The sequence below is a fragment of the Athene noctua genome, chromosome Z (genome assembly GCF_965140245.1).
Source record: "Athene noctua chromosome Z, bAthNoc1.hap1.1, whole genome shotgun sequence".
Lineage (NCBI taxonomy): Eukaryota > Metazoa > Chordata > Aves > Strigiformes > Strigidae > Athene > Athene noctua.
Window position 1 is genome coordinate 70,788,760 of NC_134077.1, and position 12,897 is coordinate 70,801,656.

A 12,897-nucleotide genomic window follows, 5' to 3' on the forward strand; every position below is an offset into this window, starting at 1 on the left:
TTCTTTCAGAGATTTAAATCTCAGGAAGATTTAAGAGCTAGTGGAAACTTCTGAACATGTAATCAAGAAGTTAAATCTTTCCCAATAACTTCCACAGAAATGTTTTGAGTTCTGTTAGAATTTGCATGCATTTTGTCACAGTTACCATAGAAACAAGCATCTGTTCTGGAGATACTGTGTACTGGGCAAATACGCTTATTCTTAATCCCATTCCCTCCTGGTTTCCTCAAAAAACAAAGGAGAAAAACAATTCAAGTCCTATTCTTATCCTGTGAAGGAGTGATGAAGGCTTCAGGAACTAATAAAAGTAGAATGAAAATAATGTCTAACTTTTTTCAAAGAAGGCCCTGAAGGAGAGTCTGATTATTTCAGTGAACCACAGTTTGGTTTTGTTTTAAGTCTTCAAAAAAGTACAGACTTGTAAGCCATAATAAACAAGATGGATTTGGGGTTTCTTTGGTGTCTTCCTTGTAATAGGGGAGGGATGAATTTACTTCTGCATGATAACAAATAAGTGTCCTGTTGATTTCTACTGTACTCTGTTTTGATATAGAAAAATAAAGCCAATATTTTATTTTCTCATTTTAAGCAAAGAAAAAAAGAATCCCCAAACTTCCTTGGTAAGGCATTCCTACAACAGACTGGTGGTATTTAATACCATGCTGACAGACTGATCCAGAAGACCAAATTATACGTCTTCAGCTGTAGAAGTCACTTTTTACTCTTACTTAGCCTGATAGGATATGACTCTGTTTTTAATAGCAGTTAGCCAGCCATTATTTCTTCTAAGATACAGCTTCAACAAAAAGTACAGTCTAACTACTTGGAAGTTGCCAGTAGTTAAATAAACTGACTTCAGTTTCCGTATTTTACATACTTTGAATCAAAGTAAAATACTCTGGTTCTTTAGGGAGCACCTGTATGTACACAAGTGCTGGAATTTTCTAGATGTGTATGTTTAAGTATAAACAGTTTATCTAAAGTGATAAAATACCTTTTTTCATCTTAATAAGTAATCTTGCTTCTCACTGGTCCTGTCTAGGGGGAACATTTCTTAGTATAAAAAAATGACAAGATACCTGAATGGGCAAATTTTTAAAAAATCGTAAACTTAATTGTGTTTACTTAGGTAAATTTAAACAGTATGTGAATGTTATAGTTGGCAGTGTTTTTAACATTGTTTCTGTTTGCATCTGTTGATTTACTGATACTTTGCTGACTGCTTCCCTCTAATTCCACTTAAATTTATGAGTAGTAGTAAATACTTAAAGGTTAATCCCAATCAGACCTGATTGGCACTGGCATGAAGTGTTCACACTTGCAAACATATCCTCTCAGATGCTGAAGGTTGCAGCTCATTAGTTTCTGTAACAGGATTTTCTTTTGTAACAATAAACCGGATCATTTTAATTAGCAACAGTTAATGAATTTGAACTTTAGTGAACTGTTTCTAAAGAAGTCTCAGTTACTGCTAAAAATCCCAACCTGAATGAAATATGCAAGAGATTTGTGACTAAATAATGAGTGGTAGAGTAAAACAGTAGGGGGAAAAATTTCAGGTTATTGAGGGGAATAAACTAATGCTTACAATCTGGCACAGGCATATTTCCAATCAAGAGAATTAAAGAGGACAGTGAAAGTAAGTCATAGCTAAAGATAGATGTTAATAAACTGAATAGCAAAAAGCTGCTTACATGAATCTGATTTGATGCTTTGATTGTGTGCTTTAATTCCAGTTGCTTTAACTTAATGTCTACCAGACAGTTTGCATTTTTGAGACTGTGTGTAGGATTTATTTTAAATTATGTGTAGTAATTTGGAGTGACTGACTATTGATTTTCCTTAACACAATTTGAGAAATGCTGCAGTTGATTAAGTAAATTTCAGTTAAGGTTATGCTAAAGGTGCCACTATTTTCCTAACGGGGATAGAACATAAATTTTACTGTCAAGGTATGTCTTTAATATCGATTGAAACGTAAGTTCTGAAATAGCCTAATGGAAGGAGAGGAAAAGGAGGTTGTGCAGGGATACTAAAAACTGTTTCAGTGACTTAAGGTACTTTCAGAATGGACATTTTTCCCACTGAAGTAGCTGGTCAGATGCAGTGCCATTTCTGTCCCCATCTACTGTAGGTCTCTCTGACTGTGTGAAGGCTGAGATAAATTGTTGGAAAGACTCTGAAGCAAAAGGGTTTTTTCAGTGTGTCCGTTTAATTTTGTTTGAAATGTACTTGGCAAGGACTTCTGCCTACTTTAGATTATCCAAACTGCTCAAATTATTGCCAGCATCTTAATATAGCTAGCTGTATTTTTTTTATTGCAAGACTGGAAGTACATGTGCAGCAAATAAGTGTCTGTACTACTCACCCCATGAATTATGGGGCTCTTGTTTTAAAGCCATTGTCCAGACATGAAGTGACTGTTTCCTTGGCCATCCAGAGCCCACACCTCTCTCTTTCACTTTATGTAGCAGAAATTGGAGGGTGAACTGCCAGTGTTTAATCATTGTAAATGCTAGGGCAGTCTAGGACAGGAAACGTGGTAATGATTATTTTAATTTTGGTTCTTAGAAGACAGAGGACCCATTACCTTAGTGTGTAATAGTGTATTTCCCATTACCGTGGAAATAGGGGTATACAGATAGTTACTATTGCAACTTAATACCTCTTGGTTTAAGGTAGAAAAGGACTGGCTTTCCCCTTTGCTGCTGACAGCAGGATCTAACAAGAACAAGTAGTGTTTCACTTTTCCACTGACTCTACACCAACTTACCTTTGCTTCAAAAGCAGAAAATGTACACAGTGACTGAGTTTGTTTCTGAGTGCAGAACTGAGGACAAAGTGGGGTCAACAGAAAATGCAGAATGATTGAGGTAGCTGTGAAAAAAGGGGGAGGGTTCTGGGATGATAAACACATTGCAGGCAGACTGTGAACCATAAACTGTGAGATTTTCTTTCTTACTCCTGTCCATCTCAGCTAGCTGGATTTTAGACTTGTCAGAATGGACACAAGGTCATATACACACATATATGCAGAACACTTAATACTTAAGTGTTTCTACATATATGTTCTTGCTGCTCCTGTGGTATGTCTAAAAAAATTCAAAATGGTACTAATCAAACATCCAAAGTATTTTTTTTCATTTCTTACATCTTTAAAACACACTAATGTAAGTGTTCATTGCATTAATCAAGGCACATTTCCTTCTGACTTCTTGGAAGATATCTGTAGTGTCCATTCAAGATAATTGTCAAAACCCATCCCTTTTGCCTCACTAGTGTGCAGCATTCCTCAGCTACTTTGTGAAAACACAAAAGTTCATTTACTCTAACTATTATTTCAACACTTTTCCCCTGTTTTCTGCTTAGGGTTTAAAGCTCTTGTGTGGCATATTTTTTCACTGTTAATAGTCTTTTGTTGTTATTTAAAGTCCCTTGCTGTGTTTTCTGTCTTGCTTTGAGACCCTGGACTTTTAGGATATGTAACTTTTTCCAAGTTCTGTTAATGGTAGATACCATTGTACTAACCATCTAATAAAGAGAAACAGGCATTACTCAGAAGGGTTGCTGTTTACGAAATATGAACCTATTGTACTGTATTCTCCACCTTTTATCCTGCCTATTGCAAATTTCAGCAGTACAAGCTTTCCTTGACATGATTTTTTCTTTTAAGTGTATGCAAAGGCCTTAACACAGTTTGCTGTAGCATCCAAAGTAGCAGGTATCATTCACAAGCTGTACTAGGGGGAGGGACTGAGAGAAGGGAAAGCCACCGATGGCTGGAAAATATGCCAGGTAAACTCAATCTTTGCTGTCAGCAGTAATTACTTACATGTGCCCAATTTAACATTATATATCTTTGTGATTTTCTCACAATAGCCATGTATTTAAAGTTTTTTCAAGGGCCATACTAGTTGAAGTGAGTTCATCTTGTCATCTGCTGTCATGGAAGATGGTTTTAAGTCTTGGATTTTTATGCTCTTTTTGATCAGAATGATTCTTACACTTACATTTTACAAAATATAAGAATCTTACAGATTCTCTAATTTACCTCGACTTCCCCACAGCTACCTCTGCCTGTCATTGCTATAGCCTGTTGGGCTGCGCTAACTAGAGTACGTCTACATGGATTATGTCTTTTATTAGAATAGTGGGACAGTCATAAGAAGCAGGAGGGAGCTAACAGGAGCTCTGGGTATACAGGCATATATCAACAGGTGCTAGAAGCATTGAACTAAGAAGTTATCAAAAGGTTTTTCTCTGTAAAGCAGGTGCAAACAAGATACTCATGGGACAAAAAAATTACGAGGGGTTTTAATTTTAAAGATGTACTGATTTATTAGCATTCTTGATAAAACATTTTTGTGGAAAAGGGTAATAAAGGAATATGAAAATTGGTTCAATATGTTGCATTGGTTAAAGTTACTGCTCCCAGTGGGTGGTTAGATGAAGATTGGATGCTACAACATGACGTGTTGATAGCACGAGTTTTCATGACAGTCAAAGTCATTCTTATGGTTGAAATGCTTTCAGAGGCCGTTTTACACATTAGTTCCACCAGTTTTTCAACTGATGCATTTTTTTTCCCTGTTTTTTCTCTGTTTATCTGAAGAGGTAAAATATTTAGAGCCTGTTTCAAATTCCAAGTCTTTTGAGAGTGGGCAGTGAAAGGAACAGGCAGTACTAATTTAAAGACATGTTTGAGAAATGTCTGAACGATTTATCTTCAAAAGAATTAAAAATTACTGAACTTTCAATTTAACATGTCAGATTTCATGGTATTTTATCAGCCAAGACCCAGGCACAGTGAGATACTAGAGTTTGCCTTCTAGAATTGGTGCAGCTCCCAAAGATTTCCCTTTAAAATGTCCTCATCAATGACAGATGCCAAACATAATGTTGTATTTCCTATTTTACACAACATCATGTGCAAGTACGAGGACTTTTGCTTTCATGGATGATGATTCAGCTTCGCACTCTCTAAGCATTTGCCTCTTTAGTTTGCTGCTTGGGCATTACAAAGTGCACATTGGAACCAGCCCTTGAGATGAACAGAGTCACTGTTGATCAGCCCCTCAGCTGATCTAATAAATGGGATCTTGGATCTCACAGCTTGCCTGCTGCAATGTGAGTCAGTAGTGTTTTTTCATGTGCCCTTGAACAGAAGGTGCCATATCCCTCTCCTTACAGCAGCTCTGGTATTTGTCAGGCTATTCACTAAGCTGATTCAGTTCACAAACCAGTTACAGATTTGTGTGTGGTGTTGTTGAATTACTTTCTGTTAGTGAGCTGTGATTCACTAGACAAAGCGGGATGTGTTCGTACACCAGAGCACAAGCTAAGCAGCAGCACTGCATGGTAAAAAAGAAGTCTGATATTATATAGGAGCAGACCTTCCCTTTGCAGGGGATCAAATTGATCTTTTAGGTTGGCTAAGCTGCATGATCAAATATGTGCTTGAGATTTGTGTATAAAATGGCACCATTCACTCTTCAGTGCATGGAGATTTAGAGGAACATGCATTGTACTTCATGGAAAAATACACCCCGAAAATCAGCATTATTTTAAGGTTGCCATGCCTCAAAGGGGAATGACAATTGGTTGAGACCTGTGTTTTGATTGCTTATGTTAAATCCTACGAATAAAGGCCTGGACAATACTTTCTATTGATCTAAACCAATCTATTCAACCTTCAGTTAAGGTAACTTTATCTTGAACTTTTATTTTACCTGACTGATTTTCTGGTGTCAAAGTGATGATACTTTTGTTTGCTTAAAGTGTTCTAGAAATATGCAGACTGAGTATTAAACATACCCTGACATCATTCATATCTGCCTGGAGTCACTTCGGTTTTGTTGCGACTTTGGGGGAACATTTTAGGCATTGGAGCCATCTTTTAGAAACAAAAGGAATAGGGAAATTATTCACCAGTGTAATTAATGCAGAATTAGATTGAATATTCATTTAGTCGATAAGTTATGATAATACAGATTTTGCAGTACAGATTTTACGTTATTTTGAACACTCTTGCTGACACAACTTCAAGCATTTGGTACACTCTACCTGAAGAAGATGCAGCAGAGATAGCTAAAATAGGTGGTAGCAGGCACTAGGTATTTTTTAGGAAAGGGGGAATCTAGCAGCGTGTAACCTCTGGGCGGCAGCAGTGAAGAATTTTCCATGTAAGGGACTGTACTTTCCAAAGAGAGACTGGGCTGCCTTGCCCTCTTTCTTGGAGGGCGTTGCGCCCCCCATCACAGCGTGACGTGCTGTCGCAACCTGTGTGTAATTTCCTGAATTTTTCTGAATTTCTGGAAGTTGTCGGTTTGGGGATTTTTCCTGTTTGTTTACCCAAATGAACTATTTGGATGTTAATATATTGGAAAGTCAGACCAGCCTGACCCGCAAGACTTGGCTGGAGCAGACTTGAGAAGCGTGGAGTCCCTCCCTTTGATGTCAGTGTGGATCCGATTTATGCCAGGACTTGATCACAACGACTCGACCTCAGAGCCCAGCCTTTCTGTTGTGGGTGGGCTGTTGTATTCATCTGCAGTCCATGCCTTCGCCTCCATACGTAGTTTTGGTAAGAAAAAACGTAAGTGTCCTACTGAGTAAGGCTGTTCTTACATGGGTTTTGAAGTTCCTCTGCAGACAGGCATTTTCAGTGGCAGCGCTAGTTGGTTTTAGCCATGTAGAGCTATGTTAGCTCTGCAGCTGAAGCTGGTTTACCTTCTCTTTGCCAGCTGGTAGCAGAAGTGCTTTTCAGGCAGTTTAGTCTGCCAGAACTGGCAAATGGGATGATAGTGTTGCATGGGTATGTGGTGGCCTGAAGAACATTTATTAGTAGTCATGAAAGACTGACTTTAAGTATGGTACTTGTTTATCTGGTTATTAATAGAGGGAAAATGCTTTTGCTCATAAATGGAGGAAATCTGCTTCAGAAGTTAGAATGACAGTACGGAGTCACTTTATAGAGTAGAATTACTCTGACAAGTTTTATTTTAAAATCTTGATAATCTCTATCTCAGAAGCTACCTGTAGAATGCTTTAATTTTTCTCAATATATTTCCATTAAAATACCTAAGTACATAAAAAGCTAGTACCTCTGACCTTTCCCTTTTTTAATCCAAGATAAAGAGCTGGATTACAGTCAAGTGCCATGTAATTTCTCTGCTACTGAATAAAGACATTAATAAAGGTTTTGTAAATATCAGATAAGCATGAATCAAATATTTTTACATAACATAAAACCAGAATGTTCTAAACAGTTGAAACTGTTTTTTAAGCAAGGAGACAATTTTTCCTTCCTAGGTTTATAGATAGCCATTATTTTTATCCAAAAACTTTGATGTATGCCTAGTTTATAATCTTTAAAATTACACATATTTAAAGACTGAATATTACTATTTGCCTTAGAAGCCTGGGAATAGCACCAGATGCCTATTAATCTATGATTTACTGTAGCTACCCCTTTAAGTGCTATCTTTCTGAATGAGAAAAGCAAACAGCTGCTGAATTGCATAAAAAAATGTTATGTTTTTCTAAGACAAGGATTTGTGCAAAAGCATATTCTAATTGGAATTCTTTCCACTGTTTCATGTAGGGAGACTCTAGGTTTCTACTACCCCCACCCCTGTTTTCCTTTTTTTTTTTTTTCTTTTTCCTTATTTTTTTCTTTTCTTCTTCTTTCTTTTCTTTTTTTTTTTTCCCCCCATTTTTTTCAAGTAATTCTCAGGCCTAAATAGAGTAGAAGAAGCAACACTTAGTTGTCCTAAAATGAAGGCAGTCCATCCAGATAAACAGATTGTTTCTTTGTGTACCAGAGACAACATGTTTGCTAAATCTGTAGTGGAACATAATGATAGAACATTTTTTCCTTCTCCCTCTGGACTCATTGATATCTGCAATTAGTTAAAATAGAAGACTATAGCATGGCCACATTCAGAGAGGTTTCTAATTTCTTAGTGGTTTGGAATCCTTTACCCCGTTTCCTCAAACCCTTAGCTGTGCCAAATTTACATCTCATGAATCAAACAATATCTACTTTATTAGTATTGCCCATCTTCTTTGTGTTTAAGCATATTTTCCCTTGATGTGGTTATTCTGAAATCTTTTGATTGTTAAAGCCCCATGGCATTCAAGTAATCAAGACAATCACGACTTGCATTGTTTTTAGATGTCATCATGTGTACTATTTGACTGTTTCATTTGAGTAAATGAGGGACAGTGATGATACCACTGAAAATCTTAGCGGATGTGGCAAAATAAATTAACTGAGAGTCCTTCTCAGAAGGAACCATTGTGTCAACAAAAAAATGGCAATAATGCTTCATCTTATTTCAAAACCAGCTGATACAGGTTTGGCCAGCCTTCTGCAGGTTCTCAGAAGTGTGCTCTGTGGGAATATGAACTCCTTCCTTCCTCTGAGATGGCTAGAGGTCCTCATTGTATGGTATGAGACTCAGACAGGCTCTTGCAGGGGTAGAGGACCTTGTGGGAGGACCTTGCTAGTGGCCATCCACAGAACATGCTGGTACTGGCAGAGCTTTGGTCACGCAGGCCAGTGTCCAGCTGTATAGTGGTGCCTCAACTTCAGGTGTACGCTTTTCTACTGAGATGCACAGACCTATGCTTCTCACCCCTAAAATAAGATTAGATAAGACACAAGGCAGAAAACTGCATAATGTATTCCAGAGAAGCAAATGATGAGTCTTTCACTGAAAAAAAAAAAAAAGCCCTAAACACTAACTTCCAGTTTGCTGGAAAATGCCCTGCTCCACTAAGAACCCATTCACCTGCTGGACGCAACAGGGAATGTGAGCCAGATGCTACAATACAGAAAAACAGAAACTTTGTGTAGTCTTCTGCGTAATATTTCATGTGGCAGCTGCCAGAGGTCTGTCCTCCAGATTGCACGATTCTACCATGTGTCTTGTGTTGGCTCTAGAATTAGTCAGAGCTCTCTAAATTGGGCTAGGTCATGAATCAGTCAAGGATCTAAACCTGCTCCCCTGGACTGTCACATTTGTGTATTGAGTCAGTGCGTAGAGGAATCAAAAAAGTACCAAAGCTGCCATTAGTGAGATGGTGGGACTGGGTGGCAGAGGGATGAGGGGGCAAAGTGCATTGAGAAGTGAGTGAAGCAGTCACTAGGTAAGCTGAGCTGCCCAAACTGTGATGGCCTTGGTGTTCAGAGCACCCAGAAGGGACTTGGTGGTACTGCTTTTGATGTCGTCTTCTTCTGAGTGCACAAAACCTGATCTTCTCCATGTTCAGAAGTGTTTTGACCCATGGCCAGTAACTTGTAGGGTGCTCTAAGTAAGGGTTTTACTTTTGGGTGGCTGCAGTGTGCAGGAACTGATTCTGGAGTCCTTCTGGACTAAATCCTTCAACCAAAGATTTCTTGAGCCAGAGGACAGTGTGTGAGTGGGAAGATTTTAGTGCTTGGTCAGGGTACTTCCATAGCTCTTTATTGAAGCAGGGCCTGTGATCCACACCTTTGCACCCAGCCAAGTGCTGCAAACATCAAGCTGTACAGTCGTTCTTTTACTATCACCTGGTGGGTCATTATTTACTTGGTGCAAAGTGGAGCAGCTTCAGCTAGAGGGGTGGGAGATGCCCACTCGAAGATGCGTTTGAACAGTTAGAGAAGTACTATGGGACTTGTGCATTAAAAACTTGTTGGACAGATAAGAAAGCACTCACTGAGCACATCCGATTCTGACACTTGATTAACAGAAGACAGTCCTTTTCTCCTGCCCATGCTTTATGTGGAAAGCTTATTCCCTTATATGTCTTGAAGAACATCTACTTGAATAATGGTGAGGTGGAAAAGGAGTCTGGTGATTTGTACCAAGTCTGACACTATGAGGAAGTCCAGCCTCAGCAGAGTAAGTGCTCAGGCTCTGGATTTCTCTAGGTGGAAAGAAGCTGCTGAGCTTGCCATGCAAGCCTAAGTGTCTGCATTCCATCTGCATGGTATGTGCGAGTACTGATTCCTTCAGACAAGGAAATTAATTTAGAGTCTCCCATATCTTGGAAAGCTGGCTAATCACCAATACTGATGTCCTTTTAATGGATCTAACCCAAGCTGCACATTGAAAAGAACGCCCAGTTATATTTTTGCATGCTTGTAACCTGCCACCTCACTGAACTGCAATGGAGGTCTAAGAGAGAAGCTTCCTGTGGTTTCAGGAAACTCCTTGTCCTGTTGCTGTGCAGAAGGATCATGCAAATTTGTACCATCCCTAGAGCCAAAGTAAAGCAGCTATTCTTCTCAGTGAGTGCCGGGACTGTGTCTGCTGCATTGTGTGCAGTACAGAACAGCAAACATCTATCACATTCATCTCCCAGGACTCAGCTGTGCCTTAAAGACATGATTTAGCTTTTAACAGAGCTGATCAGCACACAATGTGCTGACTGTCATTCCTAAAGAACAAAATGACAGATGGGCCTATAATACGTTTGTCTGGAGGTAGAGAATGAGAAGAGCAACTTGGTTACTAATTACCTTCTCACCATTGAAAGGAGAAATGTTCCTACACTTGACACAATTTACATGGATGTGGCAAAATTAATGAACTTTTCCACCCTCAGCTGTCCCAAGAGTGAGCATCACACCATTGTCTCAAGTGTGGCTCTGAGATTTGAATGTGGCCATTTGTATTCAGCAGGGTAGCACAGACATAATGTGAGAGTTCAAGAATTTTAAAATGCACCTCTACCATTAGGTTTGCAGCGAGAGTGCTGCTGAATAACAGCCATGGGCCCTATCAGTGACTGTTACTTTTGTGTCTGTTATCCCTTTTTAAAATGTTTTGGTTTGGTTTTGGGTTTTGGTTTTTTTTTTTTTTTAATAGATGGTATCTAGGTACCAATAAAGTAACTATTTTTTCAGATCTGTTTTTCAAGTTACTATTTCTAAACTGGTATGACTGCTCTTATGTAAAAAGAATACTTCTTATATGCTGTGAACTAATTCATGAAACTCTGATTTCATTTAATTGCTGTTGTTGTGGTTATTTGTTTCATAGGGTTTGGGGTGAGTTTCTGATGCATGAGAAACTTCATCCAGCTGTGCAAGGCTTGGTAATTTTAGGAAGCAAGGTACTCCTGGGGGTGAGCTAAGGTGTCAGAATTGTGTCCTTAATGACTGTATGTACCAAAGTGTCTTGATGCTAAATTAAATTTAAAATTAGTTACAGATAAGTGTTGGTAAGATCCTTTGTATGAAAAGTCTTTATGAGGTATTATCCATTACATGTTTCATTTGATATTTTTTATAAAATGCTGCTTTAACACTTGTGTTCCATGGCAGGCCTATTAGTCTAACAATTCAATAAGCAGACACATTAAACTCTGTGAAATAAATTTAGTTTACCACTTAATCCTATATCTGAAGAAGGTTTTGGTTTGGAAATGTTTTCAAAATTGATCAATGACATTTATCAACTTAAAGTCCAGACTTCTTCACTAGTTCTTGGCATAATGAAAAATTCATGTGGAGGTGGTGGTGGTGAGGAATACTAAAAGCAGTGTGTTGCTTGACTAGGTATGAAAATGGGGATCATGTGCAGGACTGCATTTGAAAAATAAATTGAAATAGTGATGCATAGCTATCTGACAGTGGAAATAGCAGATGAAATCTTAAGGAGTATAAATTCAGGTAAATGCTTTCGACTGTTTTCCTGGTTTTGAAAGCTGGTGCGAAACCAATTTCAGCAATGCAGTGAGTATATTGGGCATTGTATTTGTTTAATTTTTGAGACTGCCTTGACAGCAGTGAGCTGGCTGACCCTTAATGGCAGCAATTTGTTTTCTTTTAGTTTGATTATGATGGGTCTTTATTGTGGGTCTAATCAGTAGCAGGACTTTACATCTTCATGTGGGTCTAATTCAGAATTTCTGGGTGGCTAATCTGAAGAATGTCATTCAAGGTAGTTGATGAGCACATAAAAGTGCTGCTCACAGCCTATCAAAGCCCCCCAAAAAATCTGTTGTTGTAATCTGAACCTTTTTTCTTTTGAAAACAACTCCCTTCAAAACTGATTTCACCATATACTTTTGTTACTTTTGACCTTTTCAGTTTATCTTCAGTAAGCTTGGCTGATCTGTTTTTCTTCTTTCTCCTTCAGCTTCTCTGTTCCCTCCCAATATCCAAAGCACAAACTGTATCAGTGCTGTGACAAAGAGTGAGTTGCACCTTCTCCACAGCATTCAGATATTTTCTTCATGGCCCTCCGTGTGAAGTCCACCTTCCCCCTTTCTTTCTTGAGAGCTGTGTACTCATAGGCCTTCAGCTTGCTGTAATAGTCTGAGAATTTGTTGTAGAGAATGGAGATGGGCATGCCATTGAGAATTATTCCAAACGCAATGCAAAGAAAAGCAAACAGGCGGCCAAGGTGAGTTTCTGGACACATGTCTCCGTATCCCACTGTAGAGATGCTGACCTATAGGCAAACCAACATTCAGCTTATTAGCTGAGAAGAAACATGAAAACAGATATGTTCAGGGGTCAGGGACAATTTTAAAGTTGGTGGTTTTGCACTTTGCATCATATATCTGATGTCTTTTTTTCTGTACCCTCCATTTTATGCAAAAATCCCTAATTTAAAAAAAAAAAAAATCCTCTCATGCATTAAAGAAAGACAACAGTGCAGTTTGACACCATTCAGGAGAATTTTTAAAAGTTTTGTCCTTCAGAAGAAATTTCCAGACAATTTTCACACAAGCCTGTCCAGCAGGCTGTGGTGAGTGGATAGAAATGGCTCCCTGACTATGCAAATCCGGTGCTAACTGCAGCCCTGCTCCTTCATCACAGAATCACAGAATCGTCTAGGTTGGAAAAGACCTTGAAGATCATCCAGCCCAACCATTAACCTCACACTGACAGTTCCC

At 38.6% G+C, this 12,897-nt stretch overlaps 1 protein-coding gene across 1 annotated transcript in view; it reads right to left on the minus strand.

Moving 5' to 3' along the window:
* Nucleotides 1-7,536: 7,536 nt before the first annotated feature.
* The window catches only part of KCNV2 (potassium voltage-gated channel modifier subfamily V member 2), a 43,042-nt gene continuing 37,681 nt past the window's right edge, over nucleotides 7,537-12,897 (minus strand). The window contains exon 3 of the mRNA XM_074931201.1: nucleotides 7,537-12,449. Coding sequence (XP_074787302.1) covers nucleotides 12,174-12,449 — 276 coding nt within the window. The 3' untranslated portion in view covers nucleotides 7,537-12,173. The remainder of the gene's footprint in view (nucleotides 12,450-12,897) is intronic.